General features: G+C 42.1%; 1 protein-coding gene across 3 annotated transcripts in view; it reads left to right on the plus strand.

The window, feature by feature from the left end:
- The window catches only part of WARS2 (tryptophanyl tRNA synthetase 2, mitochondrial), a 114164-nt gene that overhangs the window by 65830 nt on the left and 21354 nt on the right, over positions 1–26980 (plus strand). Inside the window, exons 3-6 of one of the 3 annotated variants that reach the window (XM_002715691.5) lie at positions 10772–10852; positions 15084–15169; positions 22162–22280; positions 25248–26103. In XM_002715691.5, the coding sequence (XP_002715737.3) occupies positions 10772–10852; positions 15084–15169; positions 22162–22280; positions 25248–25696 (735 nt within the window). In that variant the 3' untranslated portion in view covers positions 25697–26103. Of the gene's footprint in view, positions 1–10771; positions 10853–15083; positions 15170–22161; positions 22281–25247; positions 26104–26980 lie in introns of those variants that run through there. The other 2 variants (XM_051858754.2, XM_051858753.2) reach the window with 2 other exon arrangements.

The following is a 26980-nucleotide window of genomic DNA, read 5'->3' on the forward strand; positions in this document are numbered from 1 at the left end:
AGTATTTGCAGATGGATTCAAAGATAAGAATGTCTCCAAGATTTTTGCCTAGGTGACTTCAAAGATGGAGTTGCCATGAACAGATACAGGACAACTGTAGACAAAGCAGGTTTGGGGTGGAGGACCAGGAGTTCAGTTTTCAGTGACTAGAGTCTGGGATGTCCATTAAATATCCTCCATATGGAGATGCTGAGTAGACAGTTAAATAGAGTTCATCAGATGTGTGTATGCACACACATGGAGTCTTCAGAAAGTTTATGGAGTATTATATAAGAGTTTATGTAACTTTCCTTTTTTTTTTAACCAAAATAAATTTATACTAACGTATTATGTCTGAATAGGACCTACTTTGAGGCACTAAGAAGGATAAGACATTTATATGAAAACAGCCCCTATGAGATTAGCATCACTTCTGCTAACATGGAAGCAAGAATGAACATCACACTTATGGTGTATCTTGGGTGGAAGATAGTGAAAGTTTATAGTTATGGGGACAGTATTCCAAAGAAGTCTGCCATTTACAAATGGATATCTCATTTTTTATTTTGATTTTTTAATTAAAAATATTTATAAAAAGTAACAAACTTCAAGTATTTCATATAAACATTTTAAGAGCATAGTCATACTTCCCATCTTACCCACCCTCCTTCTTTTCTTATTTTTCTTTAAAATTTTTTTTAATTTAAATTTTTAATTACCTTCTAACATATTCAATGTGATTTGTAAAAACAATTTTAAGAACATAATGATATTCCCTTCCTCTCTCCTTGCCACTCTTCTCCCTTTCTTTTTTTCAGTTTTTCAAATAACATATTTTAAATTTACATTACAGTAAAATGGCTTAATACCTCACCAAATAAGAAATTAAACAAGTAAAAAACAAAAGATCTTAGTTTAGTGGGAGTATAGACAATGGCTATAAACAATAATTGAATGAAAAAATCAGCATTTCACCCATATACAGTAAATTTTAAAGTAATCACAAATCATTGAAACTGTAGTAGTAAAACATTCTTAACCACTGGTTTCACAAATGTATAAAACAGAGTTTTGCAAAATATATTTGCAGGAATATTGATACACACACTGAAACACTTTGAGCAAAGTAAAGAGGCAACCGGCAGAATGGGAGAAAATATTTGCAACTATAAATCTGATAAAGGATTAATATCCAAGAGATGTAAGGAGCTCCTGAAACATTTCTTCAAAGAATTCTCACAGGAGATGAAACTTGACTCTATGAGTGTAATCCTGAAGACAAAGCACAATCAAAACAGTAGCTACCAAAAGGTGGAAGTAGTCCAGTCAAAGCCAGGAAAGACCACTCAAGGGCAGAGGTCATGGCACCAGTTTTTTGAGGATGCTAGAGGTATTTGTCTTGCTGACTTTCTGGAAGACCAAAGGACATACCAAGTGCTTATTAAGAGAGTATTCTGAGAAAGTCAGCCAGAGCTTCAGCAGAACTCCCAACTGTCCCCGAGAGAGTTTCACTGAGAGTTCACCACCACAATGCTCCTGCTCATTCTTTTCATCAAACAAGGCCATTTTATCTAGAGTTTCAGTGGGAAAGCATGAAGCAGCCACCTTAGAATACTTATTTGGTTCATTCTGAATGTGTTTCCCAATCTCAAAAAGGAAATCTTTAAAGTATATCCATTTTTCTTAAGTTAATAATATGAAAAAGACTGCATTGACATGGCTAAATTCCCAAGACCCTCAGTTCTTTAAGGATGGGCTAAGTGTCTGGCATCATCACTTATAAAAGTTGTGTTGAATTTGATAGAGATATATTGAAAATTAAAGTTTGTATTTTTTATCTTTTAATTTTTGTGAATTTTTATTTTTTTGACAGGCAGAGTTAGACAGTGAGAGAGAGAGAGACAGCCACGCTGCGCTGATCTGAAGGCAGGAGCCAGGTGCTTCTCCTGGTCTCCCATGGAATGCAGGGCCCAAGCACTTGGGCCATCCTCTACTGCACTCCCTGGCCACAGCAGAGAGCTGGCCTGGAAGAGGAGCAACCAGGACAGAATCTGGTGCCCCAACCGGGACTAGAACCCGGGGTGCCGGCGCTGCAGGCAGAGGATTAGCCTAGTGAGGCGTGGTGCCGCTGGCCAATTTTTGTGAACATTTTTAAGTCCTTTAAATATATACAAGGGTGCTTCAGAAAGTTTCATGAAAAAAAGGAATTAAAAGGTAAGTTTATTTGGGGCAGCGTTGCAGTACAATGGGTTAAGCTACTGCTTGCAACCCTAGCATCCCATATTAGAGCACTGGTTCAAATACCAGCTACTCCACTCCTGATTGAGCTCCCTGCTAATGTGTGTGGGAAAACAGCAGAAGATGGTGCAGGTACTTGGGCCTCTTCTACCTGTTGTGAGCGACCCAGACAGAGTTCTTGGATCCTGGCTTTGGCCTGGATATTGTGGCCATTTGGGGAGTAAACCAGCAGATGGAAGATGATTTCTCGCTTGCCCTCTCTTTCTCTGTAACGCTGCCTTTCAAATAAATAAATAAATCTTGGGGGACAGGGGAAGGAAAATCCATGCATTGGACTTTGTGTGTAGCCTTCATTTTAAATAATTGTTAAAATACCATTGCCGAAAATATATGCGGAACTCCACAGAACAGAGACAGTACTTTGGCTAAAGCCTGATTGCTGACCATACTCGAGTTCTAAGTAGACACAAGGAACAAAAGGAAACCTGGTGGTGGTGGGGGGGGGGGTGGAGGGGGAAGATGTCTGTCTGAATCAAACTTCTCTTTGTCATCAGGGCATATCTGTGGTGGTCACAGATTGTGGGCTTCCAAAATAATTTGGAAGGTTCAAGTACAGCACAGGAATTCCACTTATCTGCCTGACTAATCCCCTGGATGATGTACTGTAAGGTGAATATCATACAAGTTTCTGGTCAGCCAAACCCATGCAGGATCTGAAAATGAGGATCGAGTTCTTCAGAAATCATTCCTATTAGTGGCAACATGGTAGATGCCCTTAAGACAACCTCCCTCGTTTTCTACAATGTCATGAGCTTCATTTGGCTAGCTGGTGGTGCTCACAGTAACTCTGCTAGAAGCCACAGTTAGCACCTTTGGGCTCTGCACAGGCCTGCATGACCCAGATTAAATCTATTCTATTTAAGACAAAGAAATGAGATGAAATTGCCAAGGGAGTAAGTGTAAAAAAGAATAGAAGCAACGATAAAGGACTAAAACTTGGGTGTCAGCAGTATTAAGTCAGGGAGAAGGGAAGGAACCAGCAGAAGGACATTGAGAGGAAAACCTGCTGAAATAGAGGTGGGGTGGCAGTGGCGAGAGAGGCACATAATAATGTAGCATCCTGGAAAGCTAGTGAGGAATATGTATTAAAGTGTCAAGTAAGGGGAAAGCTTCACCTTAGCCATTAGCAGTGATGACAATGACAAGCAATCTTGGTGGAATAGAATTGCAAATGTGGTTGAAATGGGCTTCAGTGAGAATTAGGGGTGGGGGGAAAAGTTTTATCAAACACAGTGGGAACCCATTCTTTTTTTTTTTTTTTTTTTTGACAGGCAGAGTGGACAGTGAGAGAGAGACAGAGAGAAAGGTCTTCCTTTGCCGTTGGTTCACCCTCCAATGGCCGCCGCAGCCAGCGCGCTGCAACCTTGGCCATCCTCCACTGCACTCCCTGGCCACAGCAGAGAGCTAGCCTGGAAGAGGGGCAACTGGGATAGAATCCGGCGCCCCGACCGGGACTAGAACCCGGGGTGCCGGTGCCACAAGGCGGAGGATTAGCCTAGTGAGCCGCGGTGCCGGCCTTGGAACCCATTCTTACCAACCATGTTGCAAGGGTATGAAATTGGATTTAAGTTGGGGACCAGAAATTCTCGTGTGGAATGATTTTTTTTCATTCTATTTTCTAATGTTCTAATTCTCTCTTTAGCTATATGTTAATCACATGACTCAATACTTCATAACTCAACTTTTATATTGATAAACTTTAGCTAATATTAATCACATGACTCAATATTTCATAACTCAAGTTATATTCATAAGCTTTTGATATAAACTTTATGTTGTATGGAATAGTAAAAATCATAAGTGTATACAGCTTTGTCCATTTTCATAAACTAGCAGTCAGAATGCCCTTAATTTCTTTTTCTCATCACTGTGTCTTTCCACAAGAGAACATGTCTTTAAATGTTATATAGATAGAATTATTCAGTAAGTACTTTTCTCACCCAGTGTATGTCTGGCCTCTTTCATTCAGTATTATGTTTGTGAAATTCATTGATGTTGTGTGTAACGGTTCATTCACGCTGTGATATTGTTCATTCATTCTGTGATATTCCATTGCCTGAGTATACCACAGTTTATCTGAGCATTGTTCAGTTAGGGGATATTTGGAATGATTAGAATTTAAGCTTTGTTTACAGCATGTTTTTTTCACATATATTTTGAGGAACAGATGTGCATATTTCTGATGGGTATATATGTAGAAATCGAATACTTTGCATACCCCCAATCCCACAGCAGTGTATAAGAGTTCAAATTACATAATATCCTTGCCATACTTGATACTGTTTGGTCTTTAACTTGAATTATTTTGAAAAATGCATTGTAGTATCATATTCTGCTTTAATTTGCATTTAATGGAAGTAATTTGAATTTCTCTGTTGATTAATGAGTATTTTCTGACATTATTTCGATATCTTATGTAGACCTAGTCATATTTTTGGCTAATTTTCATAGGTTTGTCTGTTTTTGTTATCAATTTGTGGTACTCTTTTATACCCCTATGTTCTGTATACCAGTATATTCCATATAGGCATCACAACATCTTCTCTCACTTGATGATCTAATTTTTTACTCTTTAAGAGAAGTTCTTAATATTAGTTTCATTTAATTCATCAAAATTTTTTTCTTTGTGTTCAGTGCTTTTTGGATCCTGCTAAAAATTCTTATTGACTAAAAGAAATTTAAAATGCAGTCAACCAATTTACTGTTTTTTTTTTCAAATTATAAAAATATATATTATTATTTAGGTAGAACATTTTAGTCTACAGTGAAGAATTGTCGGTTTCCCCAAGAGTATAGTTTGTGTATCACTTGTTCTCTTTTGTTTTCAGAAATATCTACAGCACATCAAGCCTTACATAACCCCATTTCAGAAGATCTTTTACTCCTTCCTGTCATACCCAGCAGTTGTGTTGAGTGTGTTTCTTACCCTGTTTGTCTCTAATTGCCTTAACTTATAACTCCAGAGACAACAGACAAACAGGAGTGGTATACTCAGGCAACGGAATATCACAGAATAAATGAACAATATCACAGCATGAATTCCTCACAAGATATAACCCTAACTAGGTTTACTTCCCTTCTCTCCTGTTGGAGTGGAAGATGTTTTAGTCATCTATTGTTTGACCTGTATCAGATACCATTCCATTTCCTGCTTCAAGAATATTGTTCTCTGAACTGTCATTTTGTCTTTACTTTCAGTGGCTCTCCTCCTGCTTAATAGACAGCCAATAGGTCTGTTACAGCTTTTCAAAAAAGTGAAACTTTTACTGTTATAAGCCTACCAGTTTTCCTATCTCTGTCCTTGTTTGAAATCAAGTGTCTTGGGGCAAGTGCAGTGGTAAAGCCGGGTAAAACTGCCGCCTGCAGCACTGGCATCCCATATGGGTGCTGATTCAAGTCCGGGCTGCTCGCTCCACTTCTGATCTAGCTCCCTGCTTATGTGCCTAGGAAAGCAGCAACAGATTGCCAAGTTCCTTGGGACCCTGCATTCATGTGAGAGACCCCGATGAAGTTTCTGGCTCCTTGTTTCAGCCTGGCCCAACCCTGGCTGTTGGGGTCATTTGGGGAATGAACCAGCAGATGGATGTAAGATCTTTCTCTCTCTCTGCCTCAGCCTATCCCTCTCTGTAACTCTGACTTTCAGATAAAATAAATAAATCTTTAGGGGCTGGCTCTGTGTCATAGTAGGTTAAACCTGCAGCACCAGTATCCCATTCGAGTGCTGGTTCATGTCCTGGCTGCTCTTCTGCTCAAGCTCTCTGCCATCACCTGGGAAAGCAATAGAAGATGATCCAAGTGTGTGGACCCCTGCACCCACATAGGAGACCTGGAAGAAGCTCCTGGGTCCTGGCTTCCGACTGGCCCAGCTCCACTTGTTGCAGCCAGTTGGGGAGAGAACCAGCAGATAGAAGACTTCTTTCTCGGTATCTCCATCTCTCTGTCTGTAACTCTGCCTCTCAAATAAATAAATAAATTTAATATCCAGAATTTATGAGGAGCTCAAGAAATTCAACAGCAACAACACAAATAATCTGGTTAAGAAATGGGCAAAGGACTTGAACATTTTTCAAGAGAGGAAATTCAAATGGCCAACAGACACTTGAGAAAATGCTCAGGATCACTAGCCATCAGGGAAATGCAAATCAAAGCCACAATGAGGTTTCACCTCACTCCAGTTAGAATGGATCACATACAGAAATCAATAAACAATAAATACTGGTGAGGATGTGAGGAAAAAGGTACCCTGGTCCACTGGTGGTGGGAATGTAAACTGGTGTAGCCACTGTGGAAGACAGTATGGAGATACCTCAGAAATCTGAATATAGACTTACCATATGATCCAGCCATCCCACTCCTGAGAATTTACCCAAACCAAAAGAAAGCAGCATATAAAAGAGTTATCTGTACCCCATGTTCACTGCAGCTCAATTCACGATAGCTAAGATATAGATATAGATACACTATGGAGTACTACTCAGCTGTAAAAAAAAAAAAAAAACAGAAAAGGAAGGAAGGGAGGGAGGGAGAAAGGAAGGAAAGAAATCCTGTCTTTTGCAACAAAATGAAAACTGGAAACCATCATACTTGGTGAAATAAACCAGTCCCAAAAAGATAGATATCATATGTTTTCCTGATCCAAGGTAACTAATAGAGTATCTGAAATGTAATATATTGGAGTGAAATAGACATTGTGAGAGTCAATGATTGTTTACAGCCCTTGTCTTGTCCATTGAGGAACAGTGTTTTTGTATTTTTTTTCTTTTCTTTTTTGTCATACTATTTGCTGAAGTCTTTTACTTAGTGTAGGGTAAGTATTAAGTAAACAAAGTTAAGTAAGCAAACAAAAGTAAGTAAACAAAATTAAGTATTAAGTAAACAAAGTAGGTCTTTGTAAAAATTAAGAGGGAATGTGACAGGGAAGAGGTAGGGTTGGAGCCTGGGTAGGAAGGAGGGTAGTGGGGAAAATGTTACTATGTTCCTAAATCTGTGTATAGGAAATACATGAAACTCGTATAACTTAAATAAAATTTTTAAACAAGAGAAAGGGGCTGGCGCCGTGGCTGACTTGGTTAATCCTCTGCCTGCGTCGCTGGCATCCCATATGGGCACCGGTTCTGTCCTGGTTGCTCCTCTTCCAGTTCAGCTTTCTGCTGTGGCCCAAGAGGGCAGTGGAGGATGGCCCAAATGCTTGGGCCCCTGTACCTGCATGGGAGACCAGGAGGAAGCACCTGGCTCCTGGCTTCGGATCAGCATAGTTCCAGCCGAAGTGGCCACTTGGGGGGTGAACCAATAGAGGGAAGACCTTTCTCTCTGTCTCTCTCTCACTATCTAATTCTATCTGTCAAATAAATTAAAAAAAAAAAAAAGAGGAAGACAACCAATTAAAAAATTAATAAATCTTTAAAAATAAATAAAATATTCTAAAAGTTAAATAAACTTGAGTAGCTTACTATGTGATGAAATTGCATAAAATGAAGTGCACCCACACAATGAGTACTTGGAAAACCAGTGAAGTCTAAATAGGGTAAGTGAATTATATCAAAATCAGTTTCCCGGTTATTAAACTATAGTTATGCAAGATGTTGCCTTTGGGGAAACCAGGTGAAGAGTATACAGGATCTCTCTGTTTTATTTCTTACTACTATGTAAATTGTAAATTGTAAATTACTACTATGTAAATGTAAATTGACCATTATCTCAAAATAAAAGGTTAAAACAAAAGTCTTCCTAAATTTACCTGTGATGGTAATAACCATCATTTATTGAGTGCTTCCCACGTGTTAGGTACCGTTCTAAGCACTGTCAGGTGAATGCTATTGTTACCCTGGTTTTATAGGTCACAAAATTGAAGCACTGAGGTGAAGTTGCTTCCTTGGAGTCACCCAACTGTCAGGTGGCAGCATTAGCCTGCAGACCCAGGCAGCCTCACTCTAAAGACAGAGCTCTTAACCACTCTGCAGTGCTTCTTCAGGTCTTTCATACTTTCTCTCCTCCTGACCTCAGTCTTTAGCTCATTGTAACTTGGCTTCTATCCCATTCTGCTCCCTGGAAACTGCTTTTGCCTAGATCACCGGCAGGTCAGTTGCCAAACATTATTGTTCCATGCCTTTGTTTTTCATTGAATATTATATTCAATGCCATTTTTTATTCTTTCCCCAAATAGAAATTAGAACCTTTCCAAGCAATCATTGTGAATACCAATAAAGAGAACCAGACTCTAAAGTATACCACTCTTCTTACTATTAAAGATGAATTGTGAAAAATTCATTGCTTTTGTTCTTTTTCCTGCTGTCTTGTATGAGGATAGTTTGAGTTAATTTGATACTCCCTGTTTTGGAAACACCAGGAAGATCTCTGTAAGACTATTAAGTAAATCCCATTCTGTATGTCCAAATAAAAAGCTACTCCAAGGAAAATACTTGACTTCATGGAGGCATGATGATGGCTTTTACATATCACCAAAGCTAAGCACTGGAGCCAGAGCTGAAGGCAAGAAGTCATCTAATCATTCCACATACCTATGTTTTTTTCTGCTTTCATTGCCTAGCCCCCAATTTAGTAAGGACAAAAAAAAAAAAATCTCTCCTACTTCTTCATGCCAAAAAACAGCTCTTATTTTATTGGTCCTAATGGGAATGTGTTTTGCTTGATGATAAGAAGCAACCCTAATCCTCTTGTTTACATCCTGGCTTCCCAGTTTGGTCTGATAGCTGTTTATTTGTTGAGGGAGTTAGCAATTTGCATGGACAGTGCTGTCAGGGTCACTCTCCTCAATGAAGCCCAAATACCTCTTGGAGAAAGATGACAAATGAAGCCCAGAAATTTGCAAAACTGTGAAAATGATTTCTTGTCAAGCATGTGAAAAACAATGCTTTCATTTCTATAATTTGAGAGTAAAATTGAGAAACTGTCTGATACTAGATGGAGATTCCTTGATAGTAAAATAGACCTGGGCTGATTTGGCTTTGTTTCTTTACGTTCCTTTTGCAAGACTCAGGAAGAACACATTGGAGCCACTTTTCAGAATTGGCAAGTCTCGGCTTTTCAAGGAAATCATATGGACACAAAAAAGCCACAGTGGATGAAGGGCTCAGAATCCCCACAGTCCACAAATAAGATGCATAGGGCTTCAATTCTAGGTCATCACTTAGAATGTGGCCTGAGCCCAAGAGTCATCACGGCTTTTGCCAGATGTGGTTACTTGATTAAATTTGGTTAAAACAAAAACAAATGGAAGAAAGTTTATATTTTTTCATTGGCATGACCTCTTCTTAAAAAAAGAAATGAAAGTAGAAGAGGAGTGACCTTTGGAACAAGCATTGTGGCACACTGGGTTAAGCCTCTGCTTGGGATGCCCACAGCCCATATTGAAGTGCTGGTTCAAGTCCAACTACTCTGTGCTGCTGATCCAACTTCCTGCTAATGCACTTGGGGAGGCAGTGCATGATGGCCCAAGTACTTGGATCCCTGCCATCCACGTGGGAGACCCGAGTGGAGTTCTGGGCTGGCTCCTGGTTTCGGCCTGGCCCATCCCTGGCTATTGCAGCCATGTAGGGTGTGAACCAAAGGATGGAAGATCTCTGTCTTTCCTTCTCTCTCTGTCACATTGCCTTTCAAATAAATTAATCTTTTTTTAAAATGCCCTTTTGGATGATGGGATGGCAAAATGAACCCTAAATTTCAAATCATTCTAGATCTAAAGAATTCAGTATTTAATTTTAAGCTCCACTTTTTAAAAAATTTATTTGACAGGTAGAGTTATAGACAGAGAGAGAGAGACAGAGAGAAAGGTCTTCCCTCCATTGCATCCCCCCAAATGGCCACTTCGGCCGGAACTACACTGATCTGAAGCCAGGTGCCAGGTGCCCCCTCCTGTTCTCCCACACAGGTGCAGGGGCCCAAGCACTTGGGCCATCCTCCACTGCACTCCTGGGCCACAGCAGAGAGCTGGACTGGAAGAGGAGCAACCAGGACTAGAACCCAGCGCCTGTATGGGATGCTGGCGCCGCAGGCAGAGGATTAACCAAGTGAGCCACAGCGCCGGCCCCAAGCTTTTTTCTCTACTACCATTGACAAGTGAAGTATTATAGCTGTAAGTTATTTAGAGAGGTCTTGAAACCAGTGTGTGTGAGTGTGTGTTTGTGTGTGTGTATGTGTCTTTTTAGTAAGTGTGGCTTTTTAAGAACAGCTGTCTCAGGACACAAGGGGACCCTCTCACTGGAGATGCTGAAGCAGAGGCTGGCCACCTCACTGCTAGAGGGTGCAGAGGGGAGGATTTCAACACTCGGTTAGTTGTTCCATCAGCGGGCTTTTATGATTTCTTAATCTAAGACTCTGAATCAGAACTAAGCCACCTTTCCCTGTCATTCTTTTAATAATCTTGACTTGAGGTATTTTCAGCCATTTAAGAAAATACCCGTTTTCTGTAATAGCTTTGTCTTACATGCAAGAACATGTTGGTTCCTTTTGTTAATGTTCTACTTGATGTCTTTAGGTGTCTGAACACACACAACTAAGTTGGATCCTTACCTGCATGGTCAGATTACCTCGATTACAACACTTGCACCAGTGGAAGGTAAGTGCCAGTGAGCTGATTAATAAACAGAAAGAATGCTGTTTTTCCCTTTTTGTTTATTTTCTGTTAGGCGTGGGAATCCTGTTTTTTATCCTTCCACTCTCCTCTCCAACCCCGGCCCTGCTACCCCTCATGGTTGGAATAGCATCTTGGTTTTTTGTTTGTTTGTTTGTTTTTAAGATTTATTTACTTATTTGAAAGTCAGAGTTACACAGAGAGAAGAGAGACAAGAGAGAGAGAGAGAGAAAGAGGTCTTCCATCCACTGGTTCACTCCCCAGTTGGCTGCAATGGCTGTAACTGCACCAATCCGAAGCCAGGAGCCAAGAGCTTCCTCCAGGTCTCCAACTTGGGTGCAGGGGTCCAAGGACTTGGGCCGTCTTCTACTGCTTTCCCAGGCCATAGCAGAGAGCTGGATTGGAAGTGGAGCAGCCGAGTCTCAAACCCATGCACATAGGAGACCCGGCGCTTCAGGCTAAGGCGTTAACCCACTGCGCCACAACATTTGTCCCTGGAATAGCATCTTTAACTTTTCTGCCTCTGGGTATTACACAGAAAGTAAAAGGGCTTTCCAAAATTCCTTTCCATGTAAAAAAAATGCTGTTGTGGGGCTGACGCTGTGGTTTAGGGGTTAGCGGGTAAAGCCATTGCCTGCAATGCCGGCATTCTGTATGGGCACCAGTTTGAGTCCCAGCTGTTCCACTTTCGATCTAGCTCTCTGCTATGGCCTGGGAAAGCAGTAGAAAATGGTCCAAGTCCTTGGGGCCCTGTACCCACATGGGAGACCTAGAGGAAGCTCCTGCCTCCTGGCTTCAGATCGGCACAGTTCTGGCCATTGCAGCCAGTTGGGGAGTGAACCAGCTGATGGAAGACCTCTCTCTCTCTCTGCCTCTCCTTTCTCTGTGTAATTCTGACTTTCAGATAAATAAATAAATCTTTAAAAAAAGTCCTGTTGAATCAGACTTACCTTTGGATAGACTTAATAATAATGATTTTGAACCTGCCGCATTATAATTAACAAATAGTCACAATTTCTGACTTACTGGGCCTTGCAGCTGCCTCCCATCCCAGTTGGAATTAGCTGGCAGTAAGGAAAGAACATTTTCATTGTGGGGAGAAGAGACAACATTTTATTTAACATTTAAACAAGTTCAGTCCAGGCAGCAGTTCAAACCCACAGAAAAATTAAAACTGTACTTTCTCTAAGAAATTGAGCTGAGAAAGATAAATTGGATAATTCATAGTACTTTACTTCCATTTATTTTTGCAATTGGATAACCCAAGGGTAGATGGCCCCAAACTATGTCAACACTAATTCAGTTTCGGGCTTCTTTCAAGCATATTTTCAGGGCCATTGATTTCCACGGAATTTGGTCTTCAGAAGCCTTCACGTGGAGCAGAAAGAAATAGAGCTTTAAACTGGCAGTGCCCAAATGCTGTGTTCTGAATCCGGGTGACCCAGCAAAATTGCTGTTCTGGGATGAGGAGGCAGGGGCTTTCCTGATTAAATCACAAGGATTGCACCCACATGGATGGGACTAGAGCCTTTGTGTAAGAGACCCAAGAGAACTCCCAGACACAGCTAGAAGGTGCAGTTGATGAAGCAAGAAGAGTGACCTAACTAGACCCTGAACTTTGTCCTAACTGTAGACTTCCTAGCTTCCAGAAATGTGAGAAAGAGATTTTGCTGTTTATAAACCACCCAGGCTGTAATGGTTTGTTATGGGAGCTCAGACAAACCAACATTAGATAAATAAAACATCATTGGTAATGCTAAGGATTCATTACCTGCCTGAAATTAGAAACAAAAATTTGTAATATTCTCTACCATATTTTTTTGTTTTAGGCAAGACTTTCACATTTTATCAGATTACCTCTGCCATTTAATTTAATGCTGTAAATTCGTGTTTATAGGAACTGAATACTAATATCAAGGGAACTGTTCCCACTTTAAAACAGCATGGAAGGTCTTCCTGATAGCACAGTATTAGCAAACACAATGATTATTCTGGAGAAGCCTTTCCACTGCTCCACAATTTCTTCTTTGTGGGAAAAGCAGGGACTTCAAATCCCAGTCCTATCTTAGGGCATGTGATTGCTTCCTCCAGTCATTCTTGAAGCAACACATACTAGTGCTGCGTCTGTGAGCTTGTGTCATACTGGGTGCTGAAGAGACAGTGATCAACAGCCCCTTCTTGAGGCTGTGGTCTGCTTGGGGAGAGACATTCTAAAAAGTCATGAGAAAGTGTGCAAAGTGCTCCGAGGACAGAATTCCAGAGCTATAGAAGAATCTGATAAGACCACCTAGCAAGATTTTTATTGGGACAGTGAGGGGTAGAACAGTGAATTGGAAGGACGGGGCCAGGGTTGCTGGGAGGATAATGAATAACAGATATGTAAGGCATCTGAGGCACAAAATAGGCACTCAATAAATATTAATGTCCTCCATATCTCCCCTCTTCCCTCATAATTTCAAGGTCCAGCATGCTAATATAAAAAGTCTGTAAATCTAATGCAGTAGCAAATTTTAAAACTTGGTTCTGTTTCCATTTGCTTATATCCAAATTAAGTTTTCACTGTCTTTACCCAGTGTGAACCGAGAATTAGCCTTTATCATGGACACTGCAATCAGGGGATGTATTGAAGCAGTTATATGTTCAAGCTTCCAAATTTCCTTTGAATGGCCTATAGAATTAGTTGCTGTAAGTCAGAAACTACTTGAGATATAACCAGAAAATTTAAGTTTGTGACTAAATTATGGAACATTGAAATTAAGATGGTTAAAGCCAGAAGCTTTTGCCTTTTCAGATACATCCTTAAAGGGTGTGAGTGCACACTGGTGGAGGAAGACTGATTTATGGACCAATGAACTTGGTCCTCAGAATCACACAAATATGCAGTTCAGTTGGTCCATGCTGAAATAATTGGACTTGAGAGAAGTGGATTCACATTGACTGAATAAGATTTGTCCATACACTAAAATATCTGCTTATTATTTTTCAAGAGATGGGATACCTAGGCTTTGGAACTGCATATAATATTCCCTTCTAATAAGTAACTCTACTCAGAAAGCCAAATTATAAGCTAGCAATGTTCAACTGCAGTAAGAAGTTCATATTATTAGGGTTCATGTTAGTGACCACACTAGTAGTTTATAGTCAACTCATATTGCTCACCAGTTCATCAATATTTCTAATATCACCTCTGGTGTTTCCATCAACTTCTCCAATAAAAAATTATTTAGGGGGTGGGGAGGCATGTGATACACTGGTGAAGATGCTACTTGGGACACCCACGTCCATGAGAGTGCTTGAGCTTGGGTTCCAGCTCTGCCCCCCATTTCAGCTTCTTGCTAATGTGTAGTCTGGGAGGAGGCAATGGTGGCTCGAGTAGTTAAGTTCCTGCCACCCACATGCGAGATTTCCCAGCTCCCAGCCTCAACCTGACCCAGCCACAGCTATTGAGGGCTTTTGGGGACTGAACCAGTAGATGGGAAATCTATCTATCTATCTATCTATCTATCTATCTATCTATCTATATCTCTGCCTCTCTCTGTCTCTATGCTTCTACCTTTCAAATAAAATAAATACATTTTTAAAAGGAAATGATGTTGTTCTATACAACCTGTACTCTTGATGAAATTGCTTTATCCTTAATGCTTTCACATTTTAATAACTGGAAGGTCAAGACAAATAATCAGGATTGGTTGTATTAACATGTGTTAGGTACATTTTTTAAATGTTATGGTTTTTGTTTTTTGGTTTTCTTGAACGTGATTTTAAGGAAACATTACAGTTTGGTCAGTACCATGGCTCATGATGTTCTAGGAGGTTTCCACTGCTGAACAACAGGGCTTTTGATGTTAACTCACATTGCTATGTAGAAATTTAATTGCATGACAGTTTCTGACCATGTCTGTGAAATCTGTAGTTCATCTGATTTGGAACCTAGAAAACCCCTATGCCCTTGCTTTAAGAAAATGAAGACGAAATAGTGGCAATGCCAGATCCTTTAAAGAGGCACAGGTGAACTGGACTCTTCTCGTTTCTGCCTAACCCTGGAGCATGACAGCAAGCAGGCAGATGAGAGCCGGAGTTCCTGAAAGGAACCAAGGTGTGGTGTTACCACAGGTGGCTTCAGATCACACTTGGCCTGCTTTGAAATTTTCTTAATTGAGCAATATCATTCAGTTCAAGTCAGATTCTTCCCCCTCCTCTCTTTTCACCCCTACAGGCGAAGGCGGGCAAGCAGAAGCACGATGGAACCATGGGCCTGCTAACATACCCAGTACTCCAGGCAGCCGACGTTCTGCTGTATAAGTAAGGAGCGAGCCCACCCTGGTCTCGTGAATACCTGTGATGACAGGAGGGTGTCATAACCTATCAATCAGGCAGAAACTTGGTTATTGGGGAAGGGACACAGAAAGACTAAGACACATGAATCCATTTGTATCCCCCAGTAGTAGGGACTAAATGATAGAAGTATGTGTCCATGAGAAACTAGTACTACAGTGTTAACACCTAAGTAACACTGGATATGTACTGGAAAGTGTTGTAAGTGCTGTATACACGTCAGTCCTCACCAGACCTTATTAAACTGGCACTGTGATCATCTCATCTTACAGACAGGGAAGGTGAGACTCAGAATAGTCATTTAGTGTACCCAGAATCGTGAAAGCTAGCAATGCTTGGTGCCAGGAGCCAAATCCAGGAAGTTTAGATACAGTCTCTCTATATATACATATATATTTCCCCAGTAAGAATTAAATTTCTTCGAGGGCCTGTACTGTGGGCTAAGCATCCACCTGTGGTGCTGGCATTCCATATGGGCGCTGGTTCATGTCCCGGCTACTCTTCTCCTGATCCAGCTCTCTGCTGTGGCCTGGGAAAGCAGTGGAGGATGGCCCAAGTGCTTGAACCCCTGCACCTCTGTGGGGAACCCAGAAGAAGCTCCTGACTCCTGGCATAGGGTTGGCCCAGCTCCCACTGTTGCAGCCATTTGGGGAATGAACCAGTGGATGGAGGGCCTTTCTCTCTGTCTTCCTCTCTCTCTGTAACTCTGCCTCTCAAATAGATAAATAAAATCTGAAAGAAAAAAAGAGTTAAATTTCAGGAGTTAAAATATGGATTTTTTATGTTATCCAGACTCAATGACACAAGACTATCTAATAGAACTTGCCATGATTATGGAAATGTTCTGTAGCCACATTTTCTGATATTGTAGCCACCAGCCACAGTAGCTTTTGAACATTTGGAATGTCACTAGTGAGACAGAAACTGAATTTTATGTTAAATTCTAATTACATTAAACTTAAGTGGCCACTTGTGGCTACTATATTAGACTATAGAGTTGAAATTCAACTTTTTACAGGGTGCCCTCCCCTTTCCTGCACCGGTGAGCCATTCGTTCAGCCACTGCTGCCTCTTAAGGGCCTCAAAAGTACACCACAGAGGATGGCGAGCTCTTCACTCCGTAGAGCTAGCCAGGGCCTACAAAACATTCAGACAGCTAAAATAAAGTCGGCTTGGTTTACAGAGCACTCACCCTGCCAAGGTATATTTCTTCTTGTCTTAATAGCCTTCCTTTCAAATTTAAAAATTCCTTAAAAATTGCTTGATAATAAGTAGCAGGCAGGACTCAAGCCCAGTCTGATGTTTTAGCCTATACTATGGTTTTCCCTGTAATAGAGATCAAGAACTTGGGAGTATTTCTTGGTATTGGTTTATTTGGTTTTAGATATTTCTAGATTTTGAAAAAGTTTATAGCCAAAATGTCTCTGAATATATATTTCATATGGTTATTTAGGTGGGTATACTGAGGGATGGGTAAAACATTTGTGCTTTTTCAAAAACTACCAGCAAGCCTCTGGCCTCCCCAAAAAAGGTTGACTCAAGTCAATTATAGGTGGGCCAGAGAATAAACACAAGGGTCAAGAATGGGAAGAGGAGCCTTCCAGATAAGTCTATAAAGATTTAAGTACTTGTTTTGGCAGAGCTTGATAAGGAACCCAGGAATAGAGGACTGAGACTATCTTAACTTGAGAGGATGATAAATAGCAGATATGTTTAAGAAAGAACAGACAAGGCCGGCACCGCGGCTCACTAGGCTAATCCTTCACCTAGCGGCGCCGGCACACCGGGTTCTAGTCCCGGTCGGGGCGCCGGATTCTGTCCCGGTTGCCCCTCTTCCAGGCCAGCTCTCTGCTGTGGCCCGGGAGTGCAGTGGAGGATGGCCCAAGTCCTTGGGCCCTGCACCCCATAGGAGACCAGGAGAAGTACCTGGCTCCTGCCATCGGATCAGCGTGGTGTGCCGGCCGCAGCGCGCTGGCCGCGGCGGCCATTGGAGAGTGAACCAACGGCAAAGGAAGACCTTTCTCTCTGTCTCTCTCTCTCACTGTCCACTCTGCCTGTCAAAAAAAAAAAAAAAAAAAAAAAAAGAAAGAACAGACACTAAATTATTTTCCCTCTTCCTCACCATTGTGGATATATTAGCATCTATAGTGACACACACATGCACACGCACACACATACAGTTTTTATTAATAGCAAATACTTCTTAAGTACCTATAATTTCATTGGTCCAGAAAAAGACACGCTGTGTGGCTCTGAGGGAAAGGGAAGGAAGGAGTTAACATGAATCGAGTGTTACTGCCCAGGCATCGTGGAAGGTACTGCACAGGCATCATCTGCTTGTGATAGGTGGGCAGTGTTGTTTCCATTCTCCAGACAAAGCAATGAGCTTTCCAAGCAGTGCTGCTGAGAGTATTCCGATAGAGATAAGAGTGACCACCAGGGCTAATCAGATTCTCTTTCTCAAGAATTTGATCAGAGAATTGTGGGCAGATGAGAAGAAGACAGAGAAAACAGAAACTGGAAGGACATATAAAATGAAGAGACAGAAACCTCAGAAAACTGAGTATGCAGACACCAAGCCAAAGGAAAAGAACAAAATGAGCAGAAAGTCAGGTGATTGGTGAGAAGCTTCAGAAAGGAAGTGAGGAGCAGAGCACTGCACTGAGGGCCCTTGGAAGAAGCGTCTTGGGAGCTGTCTTAGGAGTTGAGAGTTCCAAGGCTACTTTGGAGACTGCCACTCTCCATGGGGCCAGTCAGTGCTGGATTTTTTATGAGACTGTTAGGAGCTGGTCAAACCTCATTTGTACATTCTGCTAATATTTACCTACCACCGTCTGAGCAGTTATTTCTCTTCTTTTGCTTTCTTCCTTCCAGCCACTGGGAAAGGGAAGCCTGAGAAGTGTAGTGTCTAGGCTTCTGGTCCCTAAAAATCAAGAGACAGCCCAGAAGGGAGAGAATTGTGCTGAGATGCCATCAAAAAATCCAGAACTGTCGAAAACGCAGTGAGAAGGACAGAGTGCATTTGATGTGACTTATCCTTTCAAATGAGCACTGATTCAAACATAAAGACTGAGCTGGAGGAGTAGCTGGGGCAGTCTATTTGAGACTGTCCCATGATGCTAGTTTGGACCTTGATGCTGACAGTAAAGATGAAGAGAAGTGGGCAAATGAAGGAGATACTTAGGAGGTGAAGCAGGTGTGGCTTCACAAAGGACTGGCTGTGAGTGAGAGCAAGGCAGGCTCCCTGCGAGGGTGTCTCTCATGTCCTCAGAAGCAGCAGTCGGATCCTCACACTGGGTGACTCACTTCTGTGCCCCCACGATTCTTACACCCCTGGACTGGTGGTGGTGCATTCACTGAGACGACGGGCGATAACTGAGACACGCCCAGCCGACAGAATGTATACCTTTATTCCATTTACCTCTCCTCCTGGGGCCGTACACCTCGCGCAGGCCAGCGGTTATTCTGTCTCTCATAGCACCTGGCACTGGCCCTTTCACATCGTGGGTCTTGGGTAAATAACCGCTGAATTGGAAAGTCATTCTAGAATCCCCAGCAAGCCACCCGCGATGGGGAATTTATCCTTTTTGACAGGAGAACCACCACCAAATTCCTGTGCCAGCAAGGCTGTTTAAAGTAGCAACACTAAACCCTCACAAACACAGCCAAAGGAGTAGAAGAAAGGAGAGAGCGAGAACCAATCTGTGAGCAGATACGTGCAGGCGAAGATTATTCATCTGGACACTAATTCTGCTAGAGGGGTGGGGTGGATCCCCAGTAAACGCAGAGGCAATAAGGAACCAAGCAAAAGAAAAATGGTTTAGTCACCAGAGAAGAAGATCAGACGCATTATTATGTGACAGAAGTTATAACAATCAAAATTATGAAAGACTTTTGTTTTATGTTGTGTCTAAGAAGGCACAGTCAGGGCAAGAAAAAAAACGAAAATGGAGAGAAAGAGTAGACATTAATATGGATATCATTATGTGGGGTATAAATTTTAAAAGCACAGCACTAAATTATTTGAAGGGAAAGGAAGCCTATGAGGAGAGAGCTTGGAAATGTGAAGAGCGTAAGCCCCATAAGTGAGTAGAATCAAAGACAGGCTGAATTAATGTGAAGTGTAAACTCAACGGATGGGAAGTAAAGGCCGAGATAAATTACGGGAGGTGAGAGGAGACTAGAAACAAACAAACTAAAATCAGATGAAAATGCCAAATGGAGCAGTGGGACCAGGTGAAAAAAATTAAGATTTTTTTTAATCCTTTTTTAAAAAAGCAAAGCCCCATAGAACTGGAAGAAAAAGAGGCAAGGATCCGACATCAGGCAAAGACGCATGCAGCGTCATTATGAAAACTAAATGTGTTTTCTGTTTAGTTTGGTTGCTTTGGGAATCTGGAACCATTTTGACATGTGGAAATGTTCATTTTGATGTGCTTAAAGTGTATTGATTATGGTAATTGTTTTTTCTGTGTTAGTTGCAGTCCATTGTGATTTCCTATGGGCTACTGTAATTGCTTTCTAACCTGCTCTGTTGGCTAATTTGGTTTGGGGAGTCAAGGTGACCTGTGTGTGTCAGCCCCGCAGTAATTACCAGACCAGAGTAGCAAAGTCCAGCCAAAGAAGAAGAATTTGCAAGGGTGAGCCGAGTGCATGGAAAGTGAGAGCACCATGCAGGGCTCTGAGGGATGCACAGCAAAGAGCATCTTGTGTTGTTACCACTCAGGGAGCCAGTGCTCTCTGCTCCATACCATGTAGAAGACAGCAATGGATGTGGCCCTAAGGGTCCTTTTGTAGAATTTCCTACATCCATTTACTGCCTTGACAGGAGAGAAACCACTCCCTGGTCCACTGCCATGTCCCTGCATTTTGCTGTTCCAGTCATTGTTCTGTCCCTATTTTCTTTCAATTAAAATAGTTCTCAGCATTCCTGTACTGAGCCATTTATATTTCAGGATTACATGATCAGGTATGTGAACTATCCATTTCAAATACAGTTTCTACCCATAGCAGGGTTGCTGCCCAGTTGTGTGACTATCTCTAGCAGTATGCGTTGATATTGGTGTCTGAATTAACTATCAAAAAGGAAAATGAGCCGGCGCCGCGGCTCACTAGGCTAATCCTCCACCTTGCGGCGCTGGCACACCAGGTTCTAGTCCTGGTCAGGGCGCCGGATTCTGTCCCGGTTGCCCCTCTTCCAGGCCAGCTCTCTGCTGTGGCCAGGGAGTGCAGTGGAGGATGGCCCAAGTCCTTGGGTCCTGCACCCCATGGAAGACCAGGAGAAGTACCTGGCTCCTGCCATCGGATCAGTGCGGTGTGCCGGCCGCAGCGCGCCGGCTGCGGTGGCCATTGGAGGGTGAACCAACAGCAAAGGAAGACCTTTCTCTCTGTCTCTCTCTCTCTCTCACTGTCCACTCTGCCTGTCAAAAAAATAAATAAAAAATTAAAAACAAAAAAGGAAAATGATCCTGTTTGAGAAAAGTCATAGTGTACCCTACACCAAGGTCTTTTGTAGTTAGTATCTTTCTTTTACTATCTTATTCTTCATCTTTTTAAAAAATTTATTTATTTATTTGAAAGGCAGAGGGACAGATGGAAATCTTCCATCCACTGGTTCACTCCCCAAATGGCTACAACAGCTGGGGCTGGGCCAAGAGCCAGCAACTTCATCCTGGTCTCCCATGTGAATGGTAGGAACCCAAGTACTTGGCCATCATCTGCTGCTTCCCAGGCACATTACTAGAAAGCCAGATCAAAAGCAGAGTAGGCAGGACTTGAACTGGTATTCCATTATGGAGTCCAGACACTGCAAGTAGCCCGCTTACCTCACTGCACCACATTGCCTGCCTCTTGTCCTTGATCTTGTTGGATATTAATGGATATGTGTATGTTTATGTACATATAAAATACAGATGGCTAGGGCCAGTGTTGTGGCAAAGCAGATTGGACTATCACCTGTGACACTGGCATCCTATATCTCAATGCTTGTTTGAGTCCTGGCTGTTGCACTTCTGATCTAGCTTGCTGCTAATGTGCCTGGAGAAAGCATTGGAAGATGGCCCAAATGCTTGGGCCCCTGCCACCCAGGTAGGGAAGACTGAGATGAATTCCAGGCTCCTGGCTTCAGCCTGGCCCAGCCCTAGCTGTTCTGGCCATTTGGAGAGTAAGCCAGTGAATGGAAGATTCTCTCTGTCTCTCCCTCTCTCTCTTTCTCTGTCTCTCTCTCTCTAACTCTGCCTTTCAAATAAATAAATCTTTTAAAATGTAATATTTTGCTGTGTACTTTGAAGGCGTGTATAAACATCATCGTGCTCTGCATGTTTTCTGTAACTTTCTTTGTCCACTCCACATTGCTTTTGAGATCTGTCTACATTGTCCCTGTAGATTTTATTCATCTCAGTGCCCTATAGCACATTAATTGTCCTGTGATTGCAGTTTACTTGGAAATGAGGGTGCATATTCCCCAAAAGGTCTTGCATTATTCCTGGTGTGACTGCAAGGGAAAACTCCTGCCTGGTGTGCTTTCTGCCATCTTTGATTTAAAGAATAGGGTGAGGAGTCTTTCAAGTGCGAGCCACAGCTCCGAGGTAAGAAGCATCTGGCCCAGGCTTGGATAATGTGTTCTGACTGGGTGAAGGAATGAGGAGTGTTTTTAAAGTACAATTATGCTGAGAGCATATGCTGTTTCAGATCCCCTTCCTCCCTCGCAGCAAGGCCCTGTCAGGCTGGTGTTGATGGCTGTATTCCTCTGCTGTGGAAGAAACAGAACTAGGGTAGACAAACGTCTCGTTGGCATTTGATGCACAGATAAAGACTTGGGTCTCAACATTCCCTCTGTAGTTGGTGAACATTTGTTGAACACCAACAGTGAAATAGGCACAGGAAATGCAGCTGCTTGCAATATCATTTCCTTCCAAGAAGGAGCCTTGCTGAGTTTTGCTCTCTGTCTTTTATTAAAGGTCCACACACGTTCCTGTCGGGGAGGATCAAGTCCAGCACATGGAACTAGTTCAGGACCTAGCACAAGGTTTCAACAAGAAGTATGGGGAGTTCTTTCCAGTGCCCACGTCCATTCTAAGTAAGTAATGAATGTATGACTATTAAATCAAAGCATATTTTAAAGAGAGAATTGGATAATAGATGGAGGCTTGAAATTTTCTTGAAATTAAACTTGGCTTTCTCGTAGACAGGCTTCATGATTTGTAATTAGAACTTTAACAGTTTTCTATAATGTAGAACAAATAGATTGTATTGGACTATTGAAAAAAGATAACTAAAATTGAGAAATATGGGATGACTAAAACTTAAAAATAATTTTCTGTATAAAATTTTATATATAGTTGTATAAGTAATACCTCCCATTTGGTTGAACAGATATCTTTTTTAAAAAAAAGATTTATTTGTTATAAAGACAGAGTGGCAGAAAGATGGAGAGAGAGGGACACACAGACATACACACATTATCCACTGGTTCATCCCAGATGCTTGCAACAGGCAGGGCTGGGTCAGGAACTGAATCCAGGTCTCCCACATGGCAGCAGGGACCCAACCACTTGGACCATCTTCCACTGCCTTCCCACACTTACTAGCAGGGAGCTGGATCAGAAGCAGAGCAGCTGGGACTTGAACCTATCCTCCATTAGTGGATGCTGGTGTAGTAAGTGGTGGCTTAACCTACTGCACCATAGCACTGGCCCTGGGCACATACCCTTCCATGTTTTAGGAATGAGAGAACTAATGCTGGGCAAGGCTACTTTTTGTTCAGGTCATGTGTGAATATAGTGGCAGCGCTGGATGCTACACTGAGCTCTTCAGGTTCCAAAGCAAGAGTACCTTTGCCTTCCCAAATATTTGCAGCAGAACAAAAGTCATGAGAAAGAAACTACTGAATCATACTCTAAATAAACCAGAGAGAATTAATAATCCTTGTCCTCCATCTGCTTAAATAGACAACCAAGATGAAATGTATAGTCCACTACTGAATCTGAAATGGCGAACTTGTCCTTCAAGGCTGTAATAAGTACTGAATCTTCTAGACAAAAGAAACTTTAAATATCTATCAACATTTTTTAAAGTTTATTTATTTGAAAGGCAGAGTTACAGAGGCAGAAGCAAGGATAGCTAGCTATCTCTCTGTTGGTTCACTCCGCAAATGGCTGCAATGGCCAAAGCTGGACAGGTCTGAAGCAGGACCAGTCTGAAGCCAGACCAGTCTGAGGCCAGGAGCTAAGAACTTCTTCCCATATGGATTCAGGGGCTCAAGGACTTGGGCCGTCTGCTGCTTTCCCAGGCTATGGCAGAGAGCTGGATCAGAACTGGAGCATCTGGGACTCAAACCAGTGCCCATATGGGATGCTGACACTGCAGCATCCACAGTGGATGGATTTACAGCAGTGGATTTACCTGCTACACCACAGCGCTGGCCCCTCTCTATCAACATTTTGACAGCAGTGTAAACTTGTGGTAGGGGTAGAGGTTGTGGGACCTAGTGCTGTCCATCCTTATTAAGCTGACAGCATTGTAAAAGAGTATAGCATGTGCCTAGTATCAGTTTGGAAACATAAGATGTATAAATCTCTTTTATGCCAACAGTTCACACAAATAGATTCAAGACAACCAGACATTGAAATCAATCTTAATTTAGTAGTAAGTAATATTTTAATGTCTTGGCCTATTATTTTACATATTTCAACATTTATTCTTCTGTAATGGCCATAACATAAGTAATTGTTAATGACACTGCTTTATGAAGCACAGCTTAACATTTTGATTCTAATAGAGTGGTAAACAAGTCATTTCTGGCCGGCGCCGCGGCTCACTAGGCTAATCCTCCGCCTAGCGGCGCCGGCACACCGGGTTCTAGTCCCGGTCGGGGCGCCGGATTCTGTCCCGGTTGCCCCTCTTCCAGGCCAGCTCTCTGCTGTGGCCAGGGAGTGCAGTGGAGGATGGCCCAGGTGCTTGGGCCCTGCACCCCATGGGAGACCAGGAGAAGCACCTGGCTCCTGGCTCCTGCCATCGGATCAGCGCGGTGCGCCGGCCGCAGCGCGCCAGCCGCGGCGGCCATTGGAGGGTGAACCAACGGCAAAGGAAGACCTTTCTCTCTGTCTCTCTCTCTCACTGTCCACTCTGCCTGTCAAAAAAAAAAAAAAACAAGTCATTTCTCATGCACGTACATGTATGTGTTTTGGCATGTACTTATTTCATTTTCAGTAAAGAAATGGAAGGATTGTTGCAAGTTGTTAGAATTGTTTGGAGGGAGGACAGGCAGTAGTGTGGTCAGGTGCTGATTAGTAGTGGGGAGCAGACAGAAAATTCACAAGAAGAGGACAGAAATAAACCTTTTGTACAAGTGTGCACAACAAAATCAGAATGATTTAATTTTATATGTGTAAGAGTATATATTTTGATGTGGTTAATGCATTAAAAGCTTCCTGAATATACGAGCAAACTGTTAACAGTAATACCACATACTCCAGATGATCTTTATTTTCATTCATGCTTGTATAAGCTGCTTGCATTTTTGGCAATGAGTATTTGCTCTTTGAAACTATGTATTTTTATTATGTATCTTTTAAATTTTTATTCATTTTTTTTTTAATTTGAAAGACAAGAAGGCAGACAGAGAGAGATCTTCCATCCTCTGGTTCATGCCCCAAATGCCTGCAGTTGCTGGGCCTGGGCCAGAATGAAGCCAGGAGCCCAGTACTCCATCTGAGTCTCCCTCATAGGTGGCAGGGTTCCAAATACTTGAACCATCTCTTGCTGCCTCCCAGGGTGTGCATTCGTAGGAAGGTGGATCAGAAGCAGAGTAGCCAAGCCTTGACTCAGGTACTCATACAAGATGCACGTTTCGCAAGCAGCAGCTTAAATGCTGTGCCAAACATTTGCCCCAGTATTTGCTTTTGGAATAAGAAGGAAAAAAGTATAGTCATTTGTTATATTTGTTATGCTTGGCGTGTTTTAGATCTAAACAATGACATTCCTGGTGATTTGCTTGTTTTTGTTTTTGGTATGTGTGTGTGTGTGTATTGGTGTTTTCACCCAGCATCGATGAAGAAGGTAAAATCTCTCCGTGATCCTTCTGCCAAAATGTCCAAGTCAGACCCTGACAAACTGGCCACTGTCCGAATAACAGACAGCCCAGAGGAGATAGTGCAGAAATTCCGCAAAGCTGTGACAGACTTCACCTCGGAGGTCACCTACGATCCAGCCAGCCGAGGAGGTGTGTCCAACCTGGTGGCCATCCACGCCGCAGTGACCGGCCTCACCGTGGAGGAAGTGGTCCGTCTCAGCAAGGGCTTGGACACTGCCCGCTACAAGCTGGTGGTGGCAGATGCTGTGATAGAGAAATTTGCTCCAATTAAAAGTGAAATTGAAAAACTGAAGATGGACAAAGGCCATTTAGAGAAGGTGCTGCGAGTTGGGTCAGAAAAAGCCAAAGAATTAGCGTATCCTGTGTTCCAGGAGGTGAAGAAATTGGTGGGATTTCTGTAATAAGTTTCAGCTAATCACAAGAAAACTTTTGTATCTTGCAGTCTCTGCACTCCAATAAAGACAGCTGTCCCCCAAGCAAAATGAAAGATTATTTGGGGACATATCACTTGGAAAACTGATGATTGGCCTCATTTGATGAATAATGCTCTTTAGCTTTTCAATGGAGCAGTGTTCCAAATCCCATAAAAAAAATGAAGTGACTGGGAAAAAAATTAGCTGTGTCTGAACCCCCAATTATGAAGCCCACTCCTTGGACTGAAGTTTTGTGATTGAGGTGAGCAGTAATTTGGGAAATGGGATATCATATGTGCTTCACTCTGGAGTACTTATTGTAGCAGGTGCTTTGTCTATGCCATCCATTTTAAAAAGCAATACATGGCAGTAATACACTTTAATTCTTAAAGTGCCATTTGATCCTCTTTGTTCTTAGATCTCTTAAAAATAAGTTGATTATTAGAGCTCTTTTGTTACTGAGATAGTGCCTATATTTACACTTCTTGCTTTCTAGGAAACCACACCAACTGTTCCAACGGATATTTGTTTGTTTTTGTGGATATTTATTTATTTTTAAAGATGTTTTTTATTTACTTGAAAGAGTTACAGAGAGAGGTAGAGACAGAGAGGTCTTCCATCCACTGGTTCACTCCTCAAATGGCTGCAGTAGCTGGAGCTGAGCCAATCCGAAGTCAGGAGCCAGGAGCCAGGAGCTTCGTCCAGGTCTCCCATGTGGGTGCAGGAACCCAAGAACTTGGGCCATCTTGCTTTCCCAGGTGCATTAGCAGGGAGCTGGATCAGAAGTGGAGCAGCCAGGTCCCAAACCAGCACCCATATGGAATGCTAATGTCACAGGCATTGGCCTTACCCACTACACCACAGCACTAGCCCCTATTTGTTTTTGTTTGTTCACTTGTTTTTGTTTTCCCCAAAGAAACCTTTTATTTAAGGAATACAAATTTCATAAGTACAACTTTAGGAATATAGTGATTCTTTCCACCATACCTACCTTCCCACCCACACTCCCACTCCTTCTCCTCTCCCTCCCATTCCCAGTCCCATTCTCCATTAAGATTCATTTTCAATTAACTTTATACACAGAAGGCCAACTCTATACTAAGTAAAAATTTCAACAGTTTGCACATACACACACACAAAAACTGAGAACAAGTTTTACAGTTTACTCTCATGATACAACCCATTGAGGTCAGAGGTCCTGCATGGTGAGTTAGTGCACAATGACTCCTGTTGTTAATTTATTAACACTCTTATGTATGATGTCAGTGACCA

This window comes from Oryctolagus cuniculus, chromosome 7 (assembly GCF_964237555.1).
Source record: "Oryctolagus cuniculus chromosome 7, mOryCun1.1, whole genome shotgun sequence".
Classification (NCBI taxonomy): domain Eukaryota; kingdom Metazoa; phylum Chordata; class Mammalia; order Lagomorpha; family Leporidae; genus Oryctolagus; species Oryctolagus cuniculus.